Source organism: Streptopelia decaocto, assembly GCF_964273445.1.
Source record: "Streptopelia decaocto genome assembly, chromosome: 1".
Taxonomy (NCBI): Eukaryota; Metazoa; Chordata; class Aves; order Columbiformes; family Columbidae; genus Streptopelia; species Streptopelia decaocto.
Window position 1 is genome coordinate 27,044,717 of NC_138663.1, and position 19,054 is coordinate 27,063,770.

The following is a 19,054-nucleotide window of genomic DNA, read 5'->3' on the forward strand; positions in this document are numbered from 1 at the left end:
TTTTTTTTTCCCTTGTATTTTTATATCTTTCGGAGAATCAAAATTAATATTTTATCTTTGTTTGCAAATGTTAAACTCTAAACCTACGGTGGGTTATACTATTTGTTCAGTCTACCTTCTGAACAGAAGTCTTCTGACAACAAAGTTCTTCCCAGGCTAATTTCCACCATCTTTAATTATAGACATTCCTGTTTTCTTGGTAACCTTTTTTTGATATAAACAGAACAGGAAGATTAACAGTTGTGGGCTGAATGCAGTTTAAATTAGTGTTATCTGATAAGAATACATAGTTGTCTTCCTTAACCCCACTTCCAAATTTTTCAAACTTCTGTGATTCAACTTTAAGGTTCAGTTGGAACATTTTACTGCTTATAACAGCATTTATTTATGAAAATAATTCCCTTTAGGCTCAATTCAACTCATTAAACTGAAAAGTCATTTATAAAATTTTGATAGATTAAATTGTACCCCATAATGCTTGATGCTCATGATATACTACTGTCATCAGTAGGTGTGTACAACTTTAGGTGGCTCCTCAGTGGTTTGTCTGGAGAGCTTTTCTATAGTATTTTTTCCTGGATGTCTCTTTTAAATTTCCAATGTATTCATCTCAAATCTCATTAATTATATTTACAGTTCCTATTCACCTTTAGATGACATAGACGTGTTTTTACATGGTCTTGGTCTAGAACACATAATAAGATTATTGAAGGTAAGTTTGTGATGTATCTGCTATCTGTAAAGTAATTTATGAAATCAAAATGCACCTACAGCATAATAAGTTCTATGTCTATTAGTATTTAAATTCACATAAATGTTTTAAATTAAGTCAAATAAATTTATTAAACAGAAGTTTGTATGTAAAGTGTTATGTTAAACTGCAATGGACTGGATTGGATTACTTAATTTTGATTATGTGCATTAGTTACAACATAGAATGTTTCTAAACTGGAGAAATCTTTCATTGCTTCGATAATGGTGGCATTTAGTGGATTTTGTTTCTGAAAACTGAAGTAAAACATAAGTGAAAAAAAAATCAGTGAAAAGTGTCTTCTGGAGTTCTTCTTGATGGCAGAAAATCCTTTGTTTTATACAGGAAAGAGCTATAACCTTAAGACAACTTCTGAACATGCAAAAAGATGAGTTAACAGAGGTCAGTTTACTACTTTGCAACTTAATTTAGTTTTCTCATCTTTCTTAAATGTTTTTAATGTCTTGTCTTTAAATGTCTAACCTTGTAAGAACTTCTTTTTAAGATCTGTTTTCAGAATCTTCTGCAACTTCTTGAATTTTAATGTGAATATAGACAGACCTTTTCTAAAGTATGTAATCCCACAGATCAGCCTTGAATTCTGAGTTGAATTCTTACATCTTCTCTGCCTAGATCTGACTATGAAGTGGAAATCCCCAGTATTTCTTTGCTGCAATGATGTAGGAGTTGGGGTGAGCAAGAAATAGTTCCATTTAAAATTTTAGTTGTTACCATTTTTAGTATTTAATTATGTTTTCCCTGAAGGGAAATCAGTGCTAGGATTAGCAGTAGATAATCCTAAACAACTACTTTAAATGTGGTCCTCCTTTGTGAGGTTGTAATTTCTGTGGGGAAAAACGAGCTCTTTTGCATTGTGGAATCTCATATCCCACACAGGTTTGTAAAACCGTACCAGGAAAAATATATATATATATATTTGGTTTCTTACAGTTTATTGCAGCTGGAAAGGTTGGTATTTTGCTGTTATCTAGAACTAAGTGATGCATTATTAAAAGATTTTCGTTTCCAGTGAGATAGGGTGGTTGCTTTTCCTTTGTCTTCGCTGGAATAATTCCTGTGGGAAAGGAAAGACTTGCTGTGCTTACAGAAGGGTGTCATAATAAAATCCAGTCATAGGAGTCTCCTTGGAACAGCATAAGTACTTCAGGCCGCAGTATTCTTCTGAGCGCTCTGTACCTGCTCTGGGATACCAAAGATGCCTCATTAAAATAGCTGCTTCAGGGCTGCTCCCTGCTTCTGATGCTGGCTATGTCCTCAGTGTCAGCTTTTGTCCTGCTGTTTTGGTACCAAGGAGGCACGTGTTCAACAACTGGAACTAACGTTTGCATACAGATGTTAATATTTCTTCAGAGTTGTGGTCACCAGGATGTTTCGTATGAAGTTTTGTCTTGTAACTGAGTAGACTTTCAGTGTTTGGGCAGAGCTCAGAAGTAATTCTGTATTCTCAGAGGGTGCGTGTATAGGGAGCTGCTTTCATGAAAGGATCTTTAAGTGTTCACTCAGACCTAACTATTACAAGGCATGTCAGCATGTTCTGATGTTACTGCTTTTCTGAAACCCCAGGATCATGCCCATTGGTCAGCATCCCATTGTGGGCTTCATATGAATCCTAAAGCCCCCATTGACAGGAATTTCGCTCTTTAAAGGAGATTTCTGTGGCTTTCTTCTCATTGCTCTGTGAGCTGCTGTCTTGGTTGTGATTGCATTAAACTGCAAATCTGACTATGTGTTCACATTGATCACCTGGTTTGTTGTAATAGTTATTTGATTTTGTCCAGGGGAGACTGGGAGAAGGTGAGAGAATTGTGGACTTTAGAGAAAGGCTAAGCCTTACAGTTCCTTCCCAGAGAGACATAACTTCACACAAATTGGTAACTTCTCAGTGTCTGAACATGTTTGAGGCTCCCTATTTTAAAGAGGGATTCTTTGGACCAGCTGAAATAAATACCTGGATCAGCTGCTCTTGCACAGGAAGATAATATCTATAGTAACAAAGTTGTTTTGCCTCTTGTCTCTGCAACAGCAGGAAACAGTTCCTGGAAAATAAGTTGCACTTTGTGCTTGGACATAAATTAATTATTCTTCAACTGAGAGTTTAAAAAATTATATAACACTCCTGGTTTATTTGCATTTCATAAGTTATCCCAGATTCTTGATGCAGTCTAGTTTTAGAGCTCTACTAACAGTTTCTCCCCACACTGCTGATAGAACAAATCTAATCTATTTTCTAGTAATTCCAGAGTTGAATGTTTTTAGCGTGATGGCAGATCTTCAGCTAACAGCCAGCTATTTTAAAGAGCCTGGATCTTATTACCACAAAGATTAATGATGACCTCTGATGGATGCCTCTGAACCAAGCTGCTTTGTATCCAGAGAACTGGGGAGAAATCCTGTCACTAACATGATATGCTTTCTTCCATCAAACAATATCAAAAAGATATTTTCTCTGTAAATATCTTTATCTGTATTCTACAACAGAGCCTAAACAATGACTCTTTCGAGCTGAAATCTCCACATTCCTCAAGCTTATAAACTGTTCCATGCTGAGACAAGTCTGTTCAATATACTGGGACAAGTCTATTCAACATTTGGAGGTTTATTTCTGATTCTGTGCTACTTATAACTCTCTAATCTTTTTTTTAGTTTTATTTGAGCATCTGTCTCACAAGTTAGCAGCAGAAGTAATTTCACTTCTCAATGCTTTTAGGACTAAGAAGGTTTGTTTCTCACATGGTTATTAGTTTAGAATAAGAGAAAATGGCATTCTGTTCTGAATTTGAAAATGCATAATGAAAATTTGACACATCAAAATTGAAAATATAACCCAGAAGTTTAACTTCATCATTAGAGAATTATCTGGTCTGTGTACTTCCATATCACAGTTCCAGGGCTCTCCTTCCTCTGTTCCCCCACCCCTCAAAAAAAGCATTTAATATTTGGCATAAAATTGTCAGGTTATTAAAAATAGAGGCTACTTGGGCAAGATAGCAAGGATGTAAGGGTTCATGCATAACTTCACTGGTTTTACCTGAGAAGTATGTCATTTTTAATGTGTTGAGGCAATCTGTTATTTGCCACTTCTTTCATTGCCATTTAAAGGATGACAGAAAAGTCATTTTGATGCTGGAGCATGAGTTTGGGGCATGGATTTTCAGGAGTCTGATGTGGTGGTGCTCAGTCAGCGATCCATCTGCAGAAGGATGAAAGTGCATTTTATTTATAAGGAAGGGAAGTACAACATCTTCCTGATACACTGGTCAGAAAACTGTATTCTGATTTGCTTGTTCCAAGAATGAGAAGGTGGAGTCAAAAGCAAACCAGATCTTCACAATAGTTCTTGCTTTAAGCAAGATAGTTTTAATATTCAATAATAACTGCCATTGTGTCCTTGGAAGAGTTCATTTATTTTGTTAATTATAATTAAAAGTAAATTTGCTGCTCTTATCAGCTTACTTCTGCATCATGAAACAACTGCTGTAGTGCTTTGTAAGCATTAAGAAAACATTAGTTCTTACCAGATAGGGCTTCACAAGGCAAACCTGAGAACTAATAAATGGAGCGAATTTACAGTTCAACATAAGTAAAGCAAATTATTTCTAGGAAACCTGGATCTTTCTCTCTTCAGACCGCTGGTGATATTTACTGAAGAGAATTGAGTACAATTGGTTCAGGTACCCATGGCAACCTATTGGAAACTCAGAAGTTCATGACACCTGTAGTTAAACCCCCAGTTAATCTTGTTGGGATTTTACAGGACTGAAGAACTTACTTGTCTATGAACTTATAACTTGATTTTGAAATGTTTAAAGACACGCTCATGAGCCCATGGCTACAAGTTACTTGTGATTCCTGAGCACCTGGTGGAGAACCTAGAGGACTGTTTTATGAGCCACAATGAACACTGGGCATCAGAGACAACAGCCTCACACAACACAAGCATTTCTCTAAGCACTTTCTCTTCCCTAGAAGTGCTGCTTGGCATCACCTGAGGAGTCGAGGCTGCCTGGCATTGTGATCTGATGTGTGTTGTCAGCTGTTCATTCAAAATTCTTCCTGCAATAATTACAGAAATCTGGGAGACTGCAGACACTAAAATCTTAAGATTTCTGAGGCTGCAGGAGGGAACTTGAGGTCCTCAGAACATCAGTGAGAGGCCCGCATGTTGTGCCTCTGAAGACTGTGGGATCCTTACAGTCTCAAATTCCAGAGTGGTCCACTCCTGCTGAGTCCAGGTGCTCAGCTGGAGAGTTAGGAACATAGTCAGACTTGCAGCTGGCATTACAAGTTTTTCCCTTTGTGTGGAGAAGCATCCTCTTAGGGCTGCTAACAGCAGAAGTCCTGTGTTGCACTGCAGCCTGCCAGATGAGCAAGGAAAAGTACTGAATGTGCCACAGAAGTACTTCCCTTTTAACAAATGGATTTTTTTTTTCTTCATGTAAGTGTTCTGCAAGAAAACTCTCAGTCTAAGATTTAAATGCAAGTCACATTTTAATCTGAGATAGTTGATGTGTAACACAGCTGACAATGTTTTCTGTCCCAGGCATCACTTGGAGAATGTCAGTTACATAGTGTATATCTTCTGAAGAAAATCATGTTTTTCTTTGGCTAAAAATGACAAAAAAGCCTTGAACACTTCAGAACCTTTCTGTTGTTGTTTGCAGCATTAGTCAAGTGTGTAGAAGATGAATGGATCTGAGCTTAGGGACTCTATAAGCTGATGATAAATAGTATTTAGGCTTGATCTTAATTTGAGGTGAAAAATCTGTTCTGAGTTTAGAAGTATTGTAAGTGTGCTGTCCTTCAGATATATAGAAAGGTTGCTTTTACAGCCTATTTAATGGTAGAAACATCTCATTGAATGTCCTTTTAACAGATCATATTCTCTCTCTCTACTAGTTTCTGATAATTTGAATTTTTGGAGATAGTGTGAACCAACTAGATTTCTTTGTAGACGTAACTTTTTTTTTTTTTTTAATTAGATTCTATAATAAAATAAGATTTTTAAAGAGGTATCTTATGAGACCCGTTTCTCTAACTGTAAAAAAATACACGCCCAAAAGCTTGTAAAAGCACTTCTTAAAACCTGGCCTCTTTCTGTAAAATTCTCTGTTTGATGCCGATTTGACAGTTTCCGTTCTTTCTCAGTTAATGCTGCGTCACCATCATGATGATTGGTTCTTTTGCAATAAGAGATTACTGAGATGACTCTGAAACAGATGAGAATAACATCCTAACAACACTGGGATACTTATAAAAACTGCTTTTTTCTTTTTAATAAACCTTAAGCAGATTTTCTGAGTATCCTGTGCAATTTCATTTTGGTTCTTCCTCAGTTCTTTGTAATTTTGTTTTGCATTATTGAATAATTTTTGTGGTTTTATTTTTTCCATTGGCAGTTACATACATTGTAGTTGGTTGCAATAACTTAAGAGCAACTTATTTTGAGTTTTAATAGTTAGAAGCTCACACAATAAATGGTACTATACTGTTACATCTAATATGCATTAAAAGTAAATCAAATTTGGGATTACTCTTTCAATTTAGATCGGCATTACAAATCCTCGAGATCAACAGACACTCCTAGATGCTATTAAAGAACTACAAGTGGAAGAATTAAGAATTGAAGACCTCCCTGAAGTGGTAAAGGTGGAATTGAGGTATTAACTGTATATCTAAGGAAATGGAAGTGAAATACGGATTATTTATGGTGACTGTGTTGTTTTCTATAGCTCAAAGGTAAAATTCTCTTACACCTTATCCCATGCATAACATTCATGAGAGTACATCAGTTAGTGGAGTATGAGGGCTGGTTTAGGTGTGTTTTGTACAAAGGAAGTTGGAAGCATAGATTTCTGTTGTAGGTATCTGTTTATGGGTTATATTGCCATTATATGCCATTGCTTTGGCTGTCTTTTTGAGTGGTGGATTCTTTCTTTGTACCTCAACAGGGTTTTATGACCTTGCTTTGCAGGGTTTTTACTATTATACCTTGAGTTCATACCATAAACTCTGAAACTGGCTTCTCGTGCTCCACTATTAACTCATTCTTTCATTTCTCTGATAGGCTTCAGTGAGCAGATTTTGTTATTTCTCTGTGATCACAGTATCACAGTATGTTTGGGATTGGAAGGGACCTCGGAAGATCATCTAGTCCAATCCCCCTGCTGGAGCAGGAACACCTAGGTGAGGTCGCACAGGAACATGTCCAGGCGGGTTTTGAATGTCTCCAGAGAAGGAGACTCCACAACTTCCCTGGGCAGCCTGTTCCAGTGTTCTGTCACCCTTACTGAGAAGAAGTTTCTTCTCAAATTTAAGTGGAACCTCTTGTGTTCCAGCTTGATCCCATTACCCCTTGTCCTATCATTGTTTGCCACCGAGAAGAGCCTGGCTCCATCCCCATGGCACTCACCCTTTATATATTTATAAACATTAATAAGGTCCCGCCTTAGTCTCCTCTTCTCCAAACTAAAGAGACCCAGCTCCCTCAGCCTTTCTTCATAAGGGAGGTGCTCCACTCCCTTAATCATCTTCGTTGCCCTACACTGGACCCTCTCCAGCAGTTCCCTGTCCTTCTTCAACTGGGGGGCCCAGAACTGGATCTTGCCCTCCTTGCTTCCCTGTGCTTCAAGAACATAATTTACTCTTCCAATCCCCACGTGGTGTGATCTCTGTAATTCTCTGTTTTGTCTGTAGACAAGACAGGCTCTAACAGTCTTGCAATCAAATCTGTCTGATTGTAAGATGCAATAAAAAGTTGTGTGGGAGGGAGATGTGTGTTTGTCTTAAATCATAAATGTGACTTTTGAATAGGTTCAGGATTTTTTCTCGTTTTTCTCTTCCACTGGAAGCAGTTTTAACTCGCTTCTAAAATACCTCATTTTTTTATATTACAAATTAAAAACTTCATAAGATGTTTTCCTTATCATAGATTATATGCATTGGTAGAAATAGGTTTATAAGGAAACTGTTTTTTAAGAAAGTGTTACTCCTTTCAACTCTCATTACAACTTGATATTTTTTACATTATTGATTCATTCTTGTAGCTTTAAGTATCAACTCTACAATACCCCTTATACTTGTAGTATAGTCTTGTGCAATTGCATGAAAGCCAGGCTGGAGCTGAGAGGAACATCCCTCAGAAACCTTTTTAAACTTCATCAGTTCCCTAAGCACTGGTAGAGCACTTCCCACATGCAGCGAATGAAGGCTGTATCAAGTGCAGAGGTGTCTAAAGACTTCTTAAACCTCTACCCTCTATTTTGCTGTATAAATATAGTTTTTTCCAGAAGAGAGTCCTAGACTTGAGTTTAGATTCTGTACTCATAACTTTCCTCTTTTTACTTCCCAGAACTACAGTGGAATTGCTCCTGAAAATGGGATTTGTTTGATATTTTAGTTTGCAAAAGTTTTAGAATTTACTCGGGCAGAAAACTGTGGCTTGCCTTTCAGAGGCTTTAGTCAATTGGGCTGTGTTTAACTTGGAGAATACCGGTTTGGAGATGCTTCTCCTTCCTCACTCTGTAGCTGCATCACTAGTAAGTTAGATTCTCTGTGCTTCCTTCTTTTTTTCCCAGTCCCACCACCATTTGCATACCAGCCTGGCTTGAAAAAACTCCTCTTTGCATCCAGTCTACTCATTAAATAACTTTCTACTGTCTAGAAAAGTAAGAGTTCAGTTCCTCTTTAAAGTGTGTGTCACTTGAGAGGGAGCTTTGCAGCCTGCTTCGGGTATGTTTTTGCAGCGTGGTGCCGAGTTTGAGCTGTGGGATGTGGGAGAGCTGGGTGATGGTCTTGACTCTTGACTAGTGACCTGACAACTGTGCTGCTACTTGGTTAGATATTTCTTCCCTCTCCAAAAGACTGGGGAGAGCTGTCTGCGTTATTTGGATACTGTAAGGCTAGACTCTTTGTTAGTCATGGTGTTCATTGGACCAAAGAATGTGCTTGGGTTCAAGTTCATTCTGTACATGTCAGCATCCTTTGCGGGCAGCTGAATCACACAGACACTGTGCGTTAGCAGTCATGTCATGATGTGGTCCTGCCAGAGCATTGTCTTTTGTGCCTTGGTTACATGAGTCTGCCCAGCAAGTACTGCACTCCTATGGAGTCATCCTTACGCGTACCGATTGCTCCTGATGCTGGCGTGGTGCCCATAGCTGTTTCCATTACTGTGTTTACACAAAAGAGGCTTTGCAGCATGCTTCAGGTACCTTTTTGCAGCATGGTGCCAAGTTTGAGCCGTGGGATGTGGGAAAGCACGCAAGGCATTTGGGAAGCTCTTGAAAGACGGAGGTGGGCTGGGAGAACAGGGTGTTCGTGTCCTAATACAGGACCTTGACAGTGCTTGTAGTCTGTGAGAAGATTTCTCCGTCAAAACAAGTACCTGTGTACTTCCAGAAGAGAATCCAGGTGCAAACTAGTATGTGTGCTGTAAGGCTGAAGAACTAAAGTTTCACCACGCAAGAGGGTACAAACCAGTATGATGTGAATACGCCATAAATACTCTGACAGCACCTGAGCTTTGCTGCTGAGCTGAGATAGTGGGCCAACCATATGGCTGTCCAAGTTAGGCACCTTTAGAAAAGGATGTCAGCTCTTCAGCAATAGACAATTAGCTGCAGTTTAAGAGGACTTTGCCCGGTTTAAGCTTCATGCATTTTTGTGCTAGAAATGTATGGGTTTTTTCAGATTGGTCTTTGGTGGTGTTTAGTATACACATTCAAGCAGAAAGCTTACCAAGGTGAACAGAGGGAGTAAGTGGAGAAACACAGACAGTTGACAGTTCACTGCATGTATGGCCAAATACAATAAAAAACCCACATGATGTCCTGTAGAGCCTCACACACCAGTGACGTATGGAATTCCTAGTGCAGTATGGTTTTATATCATATGTAGTTCTTAAAACCAGAAAATGATTGATTGGTTAAAGATAGAAGTACACAAAATATGACAGCGTTTCAGTTATAGCAAGCACTGCATAGTTTTCTAGAAAATGGCTTGACATGTATTCTTGGAATCTGACCTTGAGACTGAAATCATAGACGATGTTTACATGCTATTATATAAAGATTTTACTTCCCACTTTTTCAAAGTCATCCTGTGAAAAGGAAAATCAGTCATTAAGTCATAGAAAAACTAACATAGTAGAAAATGTTGAACTGATTGATTATAAACTCACAGTGTCTAGCACTGTTTAGCCACTGGTGTTTTGACAGCCATTAATTCTTTTAAAAAGTGATTATTTTTTTGAAAGCATTATTTCAATTTGCAAATACAAGAACATGTTACTGCAACAGATACAAAATTATAGGAAAATATTTTCAAGAACTATTATTGCTATAATAAAGAAGTATGAGAAGTAGAAATGTTTGGGTTTTTTTTCTCCCCATTTCATGCCCATGACATATTTTATTTTTGCTGAGAATCCTTCCAGAATTCCTAAAAATCATTTCCTTTGTGACAAAACGGAGAAGGTGCCATAACTGACCCTAGCCAACTAAAAAGTTATCCTTCTAAGTATAAGGAAATTTTCATGAGCGTGGCTTGACTGTAGTAATATGAGAGAAACTGTCAGACTATCTCCAGCTGTGATTGTTTTGTTTACTGTTCCGTTTTTACCCTAAATATTCAGTTCAGTTATATTGTTCTGAAATAAATAATTATTTTATTAAACAAGCTGATAAGCTTTCTTACTTCCCTGTCTTCATAAAAACCATGAACAGACTTGGTTTTTAACCTCCAGTATCCCTTCTGATGCTTCTATATATTTCTGGTTTAAGTGTTTAAGTTGTAACAATTCAGCAGAGTTGCAAATCACGGATGTCCTGAGCAGTGGTGGAAACTTTGCTCATTGATGATCTGGTGCCAGAGTTAAAGGAAAGCACTCTATGGGCTAAATTCAGTCTCTGTTTAGGTATTTGCACCACACTGGCATATAGCTTAGTGTAGCTGTTTGGCAAATCTAATGTGTACCTTTTTGCCATCAGAAGCAGCAGCCAGGAAGCTGCCGTGAGGATGTTGCATTGAAGTTTAGTAGCAGATTGCCCTTGGAAAAGAGGAGCATTGGGGTCTGAATTAACTTATTCAGATCCTTCTGTAAATATAATGGGAAGTCCTGCGATAGGAACTTGTTTTACCCCTGCTTGTTATTCACTGGAGTGTCTTATAAGTAGTGGAAAATTTTCTACTGAAGACACAGGCACTTCTCAGGAGTTTCAGGTTTTGAGAGCTCATTCTTTAAAAACAAATGGATGATCTTCCTCGCCCCCTGCCTTTCCTCTGCCCGGTCAATGGCGACAACTTTATAACTAGCACCAGAACTTGTAAATAACACTCTCTGAGACTTATAAATTGACTGGGTGTCATGTGGAAGCTCTTGAAACTTAACAATGAAAGTTGTCTGTTAAGTCTTTCTATCCTTTTCTCTACTCTTCGGCGATATTGATCAAACTAATTTTCAGAGCTGTCTTCCTGCTTCTGTTTGACCACTAAGTATGTGCTTCCTTCAGAGTAGATAACATGGGGTATTTTAGGCTTTGAGCAATGTACTTCCAAATCCAGGGGCCAAGTCAGTATTATTGGATTCTTCTTTCTCCCACTGTGCTGAAGACTAAATGACTCTAACCTAGTCATTTCAGTTCTAGCTACAAAGTACAAACCAGATTTTTGTTTCCCCCTACTTCCTCAGAAATGTAAGCTGCAGGTCAGGAATTTTGATATGTCAGCATAAAATTGTCTATAAATTCTGTTTCTCATGTTGCGAGATTGATTTGTACACATATATGCACAGAAAAACAGTGCTGCAGTTACTATGCAATTATAAATGTGTTATAAAATTACTCATGCATCAGGTAATAAAATGTCTTCATTGATACTACAGGATTGACGAGAGTTAGAAACAGAAGTGGAGGTTAATAGAATGTTTCCAAAAAGCTTTTGGGTGACACTTTTTCAGCTTTTGGTGTGTCTAACCAGCTGAATGTTCCGGATAACTTAATGATGTGTTGTCCTTCCAAAAGGGGTGGTGGTGCAGAACTTGCTAAGATGTTAAATGTGGTGTTTAACTACCCTATGTTAAAATGACACTGCATTTTTTTTTTTTTTAATGCAATGAAAGTGCATGTCTGATTTGTTCACTAGCCAATGTTGGAAATGCATAGATAATATTTAGCTTGCAAAAAGTTACGGCCTTTGACAAATAACAGAATATCATTTTATTTTTGTAGTGGAGATGAATTCCTCAAGTTTCTTCAGAAGTTGAATAAAGAGTGTAGTAAGCTGATCATTCCTGTGCAGACCGTGAATAAACATTTGCACGAAAATTCTCACAAGGTACTCAAGCAAAAAAAAGAAATATAGGTTCAGAGTATATTATTCTACTCTAGAATATTGTTCTAACTTGTAAAATGAAAAATACAAATACTCATCGACCATCTTGATTATTGTATAGTTCTATAGCACTGTCCAATGTTCTTTCTCAAAAGGACCCATTTTTTTAATAATGTATTGCAAATATTTAGGCCACCCAATTAAAGGAGATAAATCTTTTTTCTTTGTGTTTCTGCTGATAGGGAAATTAAGGTGACAAAAGATTCCCACAGAGGCTGACAGAGAGTAGTAGATCATGTGTGTATATCATACAACGAAAACACAGAATAAATGCAGTTATAAACTTTTTCTGACGCTCTTTTATGATACATTTAACTAAAAAATATAAAATCATAATGTACAGTAATGCTGGTAAATAACTGTAACTGTTAATAGATAGTGCTGCAGTGGGCACCGACCGAAAGTTTTATTGAAGTCTGCGAAGACTTGCTTTGCAGCGTTGAAAAGCTGGGAGAAGAAGTTACCAAACTGAAGGACCTGGTGGAGAAGGTGAGAGTGTGAGTGAGGCTGTTAAAAACTGTGTACCAGTTTCAGATGTGATATCCATCAATGAAACCTTGGTCTGGCACAGGCTCTTAAGCTGTGGCTTGGACATTGCATTTACCACTCCCCCTTCACCCTTTCCATGGATAGAATGAGCAATAATGTAGAATATTCCACAGCAGCATTAGACAGTCTTTCTACCACAGGAAAGAATTAAGCGGAATGTATCCCTATGCTTTTAGACAACCACTGTGGCACAAACACCACTCTGAATAGTTACACTCTTACTTCTTAGTTAAGGAATCTTTTGTTTGGAATTATTGACTCACAAGGAAGATACTAAAGTTTTATGGATTGAATGGGAGGCATCCCAGATAACTCTGCAGAGTGACAAAAGAAGAGGGTGGGAGAGGTCAAGGCTAGATGTTAGCACCACATCAGTCATTCTCAGACCAACACAATGACACCTTCTTGTCAGATGGGGTCATTTTAAGTAATAAGCTAGTAAAAGGAATGGCGCTGGGATAGAGTAAATGGAGCATCAGTGTCAGAAAGGAATCTGTTGCTGAATGAAGCCATGTGGAACTCAGACCTTGAGTATAATGCTACTAATGTGATTTCCTGTAGTTTAAGTAAATTTAATGTAATATAACGGCTTTTTCCCAATAAATAACTTGACACCAAATATGTTTAAGAGGTAGATGGAATTTGTGGCAAAGAACTTTTTAGCTATTTATGTTCCTTTTTTGCATATGCAGAAATCAATTGTATGTATATATTTGCCTCCTGGATGTGTGGGTGAGTTACAAGGGCTGGGCGAGATCTGAGTTGGGTGCCACTTGACTTTGCTCTTGTCTGTACTTAAGGTTTTATAGCTGTCAAGATGAAGCACAGTGGCTTTTGTACCCAGTGTTAAACATGAGCCTTCTAATTACTTCAAAAATGTAATTCCTGTTCTGTTAAAATACTGTAATGTTTCATGACTTTCACTGATAAAACATTTTTGTGCTACTTAAATTACGGTGGGACACTTTTGCATGAATATACCACTGAAACATTTATTATGAAAAGTGTCAATTTAAGTGAAACAGTTAAGTGTCGTAGAGAAGTTTGTATGAATTCCCTTCAGTACTGTTAAGCTTAGTCACTAAAAGACTTCGCCAGCAGTACGTATTATGTCTGTAGCATATAATTTTTGAAAGCACGGTAGATGAGATGGCCTTTCAAGCATTATAAACTAAGGTGGGGAATTGGAACCTAAACCTGTTGCACTTCATGACAAGGCTTCACTCAGCTTCAGCCCGTGTCTAATCTGTTATGTATTTAACTGCCTGTTTTAACAAACTGTTGGTTTAGTAATTAAATGGCAAAAGTTCTGGTTAAAATATTGGATGATTAGCATTTAAATGTTTTGTTACTAGATTTTTGTGGCATCTATTAGCAGTGTGTTTTACTCCTGAGGAATTAACTTTGTAAACAAACAGTTTGTTTTTCTAATATATATTACAAAGCGATTGAGTATCAGATAAGATAAAGGTTTGCACACATTTCTTTCAATAGAAGCAGAGCAGAGGCAGGCAATGGGAAAAATATGGTATCAATCCTAGATGCATGCAGGTTCTTAGGACTGGGTATGTCATCACATACTTAAGAAGCTTTCACACTAACTTTTTTTTCTTTGCTGTATCTCTTATGTGAACTTAACATCTGCCTCAGCATGAACAGATGAATGACCCCAGCCGAGTGAAACTTCCAGAAAAAGCACCCACCTTGGAAAAAAGATTAGTAAAAATGGGAGCAGTAACACTGTTTGGATTTGGTTTTTTCTTATTTATAACTAAGTTAGTGGTAAAGAAAAACCTGACTTAAAGTTTAGTGCTATGAATACTGTTGGAAGACTTAGTCACATTATGCTTCTTCTTAGTATATGCAGTTGAGCTGAAGTCATGTGAAAACTTGTGTAGTTTCTCATCGTATCTGTATTATTTGCATCCAGTAAGTACTTTAATATAGAAATAAAGTTATTAAAAATGAAAACTGCTACTGAAATATATCTTAGGGTTTTATTTTCAAAATTATTTTTGGTATAGACTGTATAGTCTTGTCAAAGCATTTTTTTGCATGAAGTTGTAATTGTTTCATAATTACTATTGTTTCCTAATTGTTTCATATTTACTTGTTTAATTTTTACCTTTAACTGTTGTTCAGAGGTGAACCTAAGCAAATAATTCTGATCATATGTTTGTATTTAAAATTATGATGCAGGTGTCTTTTGGGGTTGGGAGGGTTTAAAATATATGAATTATCTCATGCAGTTTTATGTTAATAAGGATCTTCTCTCTTGCAGTTTTTCATATGAATCTCTCACATGAAAAACTTCTCAGTGAAAAGTACTTATTTTCCTTTGTCACGATCACAAGGCTGTGGAGATCTTGTTATACCTTGCCTGAAAAGTCATTTCTCACTGAGCTATTATATTCAAATTATGCCTGAAATCTGTTTCCTTTGGGATACTGACTTCTGTGAAGAGTTTCATCACATCTATTAAAAGGATTGTAGCAGTCCTTTGCTATAAGAATGCAAGCAACTTAGAAGGCATGTTTTGTCTTGGTCTGGTCTTTCACTACAACAGCTTCATACTCAATTTTTTCTTAATATTTTCTCCACTTAAAAAGGTGTTTGTAATTCTGCAGTGAAACATAGATATCTGTTTTTCATCTGGTTACCAGAGCAGCTTTGTTGGAAAAAGGAGGATTGGTCTAAGTTAATTCAAATCAGTTATGTTTTTGCAGACTTCAATAAACATCTGTAAAAATGCTGAATATTTCTGAAGGGACATTCTTCTATCAAAATAAAACAGGAGGAGTCTAAAAAAATGAACGCACTCAATGGGTGTATCATGCTTTAGCTCTCTGTTTTTAGAGAAGTTGTCTGGACTCTTAATCTTTGATGTTCCCTCCAGAAACTAGTAACGAGAAGATAAAAACCTGAGTAGTACTCCAATTGTGGTCACACTTGGTCTCTGCTTTTTGTTTCAGAAAACAAGGTTGGGTGTTAGTCTATTTCCTTGTCACTGCAGTTGTTTTGCCTCCTTTCTTCCCAGATTTCTCCTTCAATGCAAGGAACTTCCTACAGAGTGATGAGGCCAGAGGCAAATACAACATAAGTTTTTGTTTGTTGTTTTTTTCTTGGTTTCTTGTTTTTTTTTTCCCTATTCTGTTCCCAGCTTTGGATCAGAGGGGTTAAGCTGCATTTTCTACCAGCACACATGAAGAAAAGCACATGCTATCAGCCTACTGACTTGAACCAGCAAAGTATTTTGAGAAGTTCTCTCTTTCTTGATATTACCTTTTAATTAATCCTGAACTAATGAGACACTTATCACAAAAGGAAGAACCCATGGGAATGGCAAAATCTGTGGAAATACAAAAATCTGTGAAGTGCAGTTCTAATTGCTTATCATACACATGGAACCTTATATATACAGAGCCCTCTGCTTCTAATTAGTTCAAAATACAATTCAAATGGCTCACAAGTATTACTAGAACTTTGACATGTAAAATCTTTTGGGCTTTTCTGTTGGGTGAGGCGGAGGGAGTTTCCTTTTTTAGTTTTGGGGGTTTTTTTTGTTTGTGGTTTTGGGTTTTTTTTTCTTATTTTTTTATTTTCCTTTTGGGGGGAGGGAGGGTGAGTGGGAAGGTGGGCAGGCATTTTGTTCATACTGTGTTCCCAACAGGTACTTCAAGTGGAATTATTTCAACTACTAGTAAGATTTCTGTGATACTGCCCTGGAGAAGATTCTGATACTTAGCCTCACTATTCCTTACTTCTCCAATTCTGTGAGAATTTGCATTAAAAAAGCCACTTCAAAGGACACTGAAGCTTCCATTTCAAGAGATGCATTTTCTGTCACTAGCAGATCTTTTCATTTGGAACGGTAACTAAAAATGTAAATTATCTTTTTCCACTAATTTGAAGATCCACGTGGCTGGAGGCCTTTTAAGCAAACTTTGAAGGTCTTGCAGTTGAATAGGAAATCTGCTCCAGAAAATACTTTTATCAGTATTTAATTAAATTATAGATACAACGATGAGAATGATGCCATCAGTGTAAAATTACCTATGAAGGAAAAAATAATGCATCATACTTGCTGATAAACAGTTTCTAGTTTTGAGAGTTACAATAAAATGTTCTTTGTAGACATGAGTCAAAAGTCTGAACACTTGGAGCTGGCCTCCAAAACACATTTGGGAGACACTGGTCCTGTTAGGTTATCTTATGTATACACACCATGTTGTGTGAGTAGGAAACGTTAAGAGCCAAATAAAGATTATTTTTACCATAAAAAATTATATTTTCTCCTTCAGATTCCAAACTCTGGCTTAAATGATGAATTTCAAGGTCCTTTATTCACTTCTGTGTTGTTCCAGTGCCTCTTTCAAATTGTCTGTTTGAGGAGGTATCACAGTATGGTGGTGATAGGGCAGGAGCCAAAGAGATTCCTTCAATGTCTGTCCCCTGAGCTACACTGTCAAAGTTCTCACTCCCAGCAGCACCCAGTGAGGGAGCCTTCAGATGATAATGTCCCTGCTGAGAGGCCTCCTTCTGCAAGTCATCAAATTAAAGCCATTATCCCCCAACAGTAAAAAGACAATCATTTGCACATCTTTGAGGGGATTGGAGGAGAATGCTGAAGGGCTTTGCATGCATTAAGCAGGTAAAGCGGGGCAGCCCTGTGCGGTATTGTCCCGCTCTCCCAGTAGTGCAAATTGAGATGTGGGAGGATTGAGTGGATTGGACCTGGGGCCACATCCTGCAGATACGTAATTGCTTAAAGGTGCAGCGAGGTTCCTACTTGCAATACCGTTGCATACCTAACTTCTCTTGATACAGATGAATATTCATGCAATGGCCTTTTCTGAATCTTTAGACTGTTATGTAAAATTAGGGCCTTGAGTGATCCTGTGGAGATCTGAGAGAACCTGAAGATTTTTCTTTATTTCTAATCTGTCCTGCCCAAGATCAGCTGCAGGTTGTGTGTCTTCTGTCTCTTTCTGTGCTTTGGGATTTGCCTTGCTTTTTAAGTTTGGCTTGTGGAGTACCTGGTCTGTCATGAAGCATTGCCCAATTATTCATGTTGGGTACCAATTGCAAACAGTAGACAGTAATTTTAGGTACGTACATTCTTAAACTGAGAAAGAGTTGAGCTTTTTTATTACATTCTCCATTGACTTAGAGAAGTTCTGTGATTGCTTTTTCTTCTTCATCCAACTGCCTTGTTGGGGACAAGACTTAAGCTTGAGCTGTGCAGTTTATTCTTTTTCCTCTTGCCATCTTTTAACCCCTTCATGTGTTCCCCAAAGCTGTAACTTGCTCGTATGTGTAAGCAGGTGTTTGCCTGCATTTGCTTTCTCTGGTACAGCAGTTCTGTGAAAGTTACAGGTCATCTCTCCCAAACAGAGCTTCTGTGTTACTAGTCAAGTACTACAAATGTTGCTTTGGGCCTTGTGTGGTGGAAGATACTGAGTCTTCAGCCTTGCTAAACATGTCTCTTTCAGAATAAATTGAATAAATCCTTCTTACTCTGTGTCATGAAAGGGTGACTTAAGTGATCCATAGCTTGTTTGTGTTAGCTGTCTGCTTCTTGCAGGCTGTTTCAGTATTCATACAGTAAGAAATCTTTCTGCACAGATAAAAAGCCTTGAAGGTCCAGCATGTATCGTAACTGCAGGTTTCTGCTTTTAAAGACTTTTACTGTCATTTATTTGTTCTGGAGGCATGGGGGAAAATGTATATTTGGAGTTTTTATTTCACTATTCTAGAAACAGGAACTTCCAGGTAACAGGTCTCTGTATTTTACAGACCAAAAATGATAAGTGGTGAGGTATGAAGTGGGTTATTACTGGCATTAAATGAATAATTTGATTTGTATCATTAAAAGCTTTAATAACTGTTAAATTAGTTTTTATCCTGATTAAAAAGGTGTGGTTTCATGTAATATAGAGCCATAGTCTCTGTAAGCAGGACCTGGAGGGATCCCTCTGGGAAGGATTTTCAGTTCTTTTAAGCTGTGCTGCTGACTGATATATATGGGAAGATGCCTTCTACTTCAGGGTTGGGGGGGGTCTTACTAATTATTCTTCTCAGATGAGCCATCCATGCCTTCAGCTTTTCTGAAAGCAGTCCTTTTTTTAATGTAAAAATGCAGATTTAACTACATTATTTTCACTATTGTGTTGAAAAACCTCAGGTCCATATCATAAGGTATATTACATGTTCAAAGAATTGGGTTGACAGTGTTCCTGGCTGCTCCACTGTCATCTCTCTTGCACGTGGCACGAGTTCTTGACTGGATGAGAAACTGTGTGCACAATACTGGTTGAAGGCACATCAGTCTGCTCTGGCAGCACG

General features: G+C 37.6%; 1 protein-coding gene across 1 annotated transcript in view; it reads left to right on the forward strand.

Moving 5' to 3' along the window:
* Window positions 1-14,512, forward strand: part of ASZ1 (ankyrin repeat, SAM and basic leucine zipper domain containing 1) — a gene marked incomplete at both ends in the record, with an annotated part of 39,424 nt that extends 24,912 nt beyond the window's left edge. Inside the window, 6 exons of the mRNA XM_082043073.1 lie at window positions 637-712; window positions 1,097-1,153; window positions 6,317-6,429; window positions 11,998-12,103; window positions 12,536-12,649; window positions 14,360-14,512. Of these exons, the coding sequence (XP_081899199.1) occupies window positions 637-712; window positions 1,097-1,153; window positions 6,317-6,429; window positions 11,998-12,103; window positions 12,536-12,649; window positions 14,360-14,512 (619 nt within the window). The remainder of the gene's footprint in view (window positions 1-636; window positions 713-1,096; window positions 1,154-6,316; window positions 6,430-11,997; window positions 12,104-12,535; window positions 12,650-14,359) is intronic.
* Between the last annotated feature and the right edge of the window lie 4,542 nt (window positions 14,513-19,054).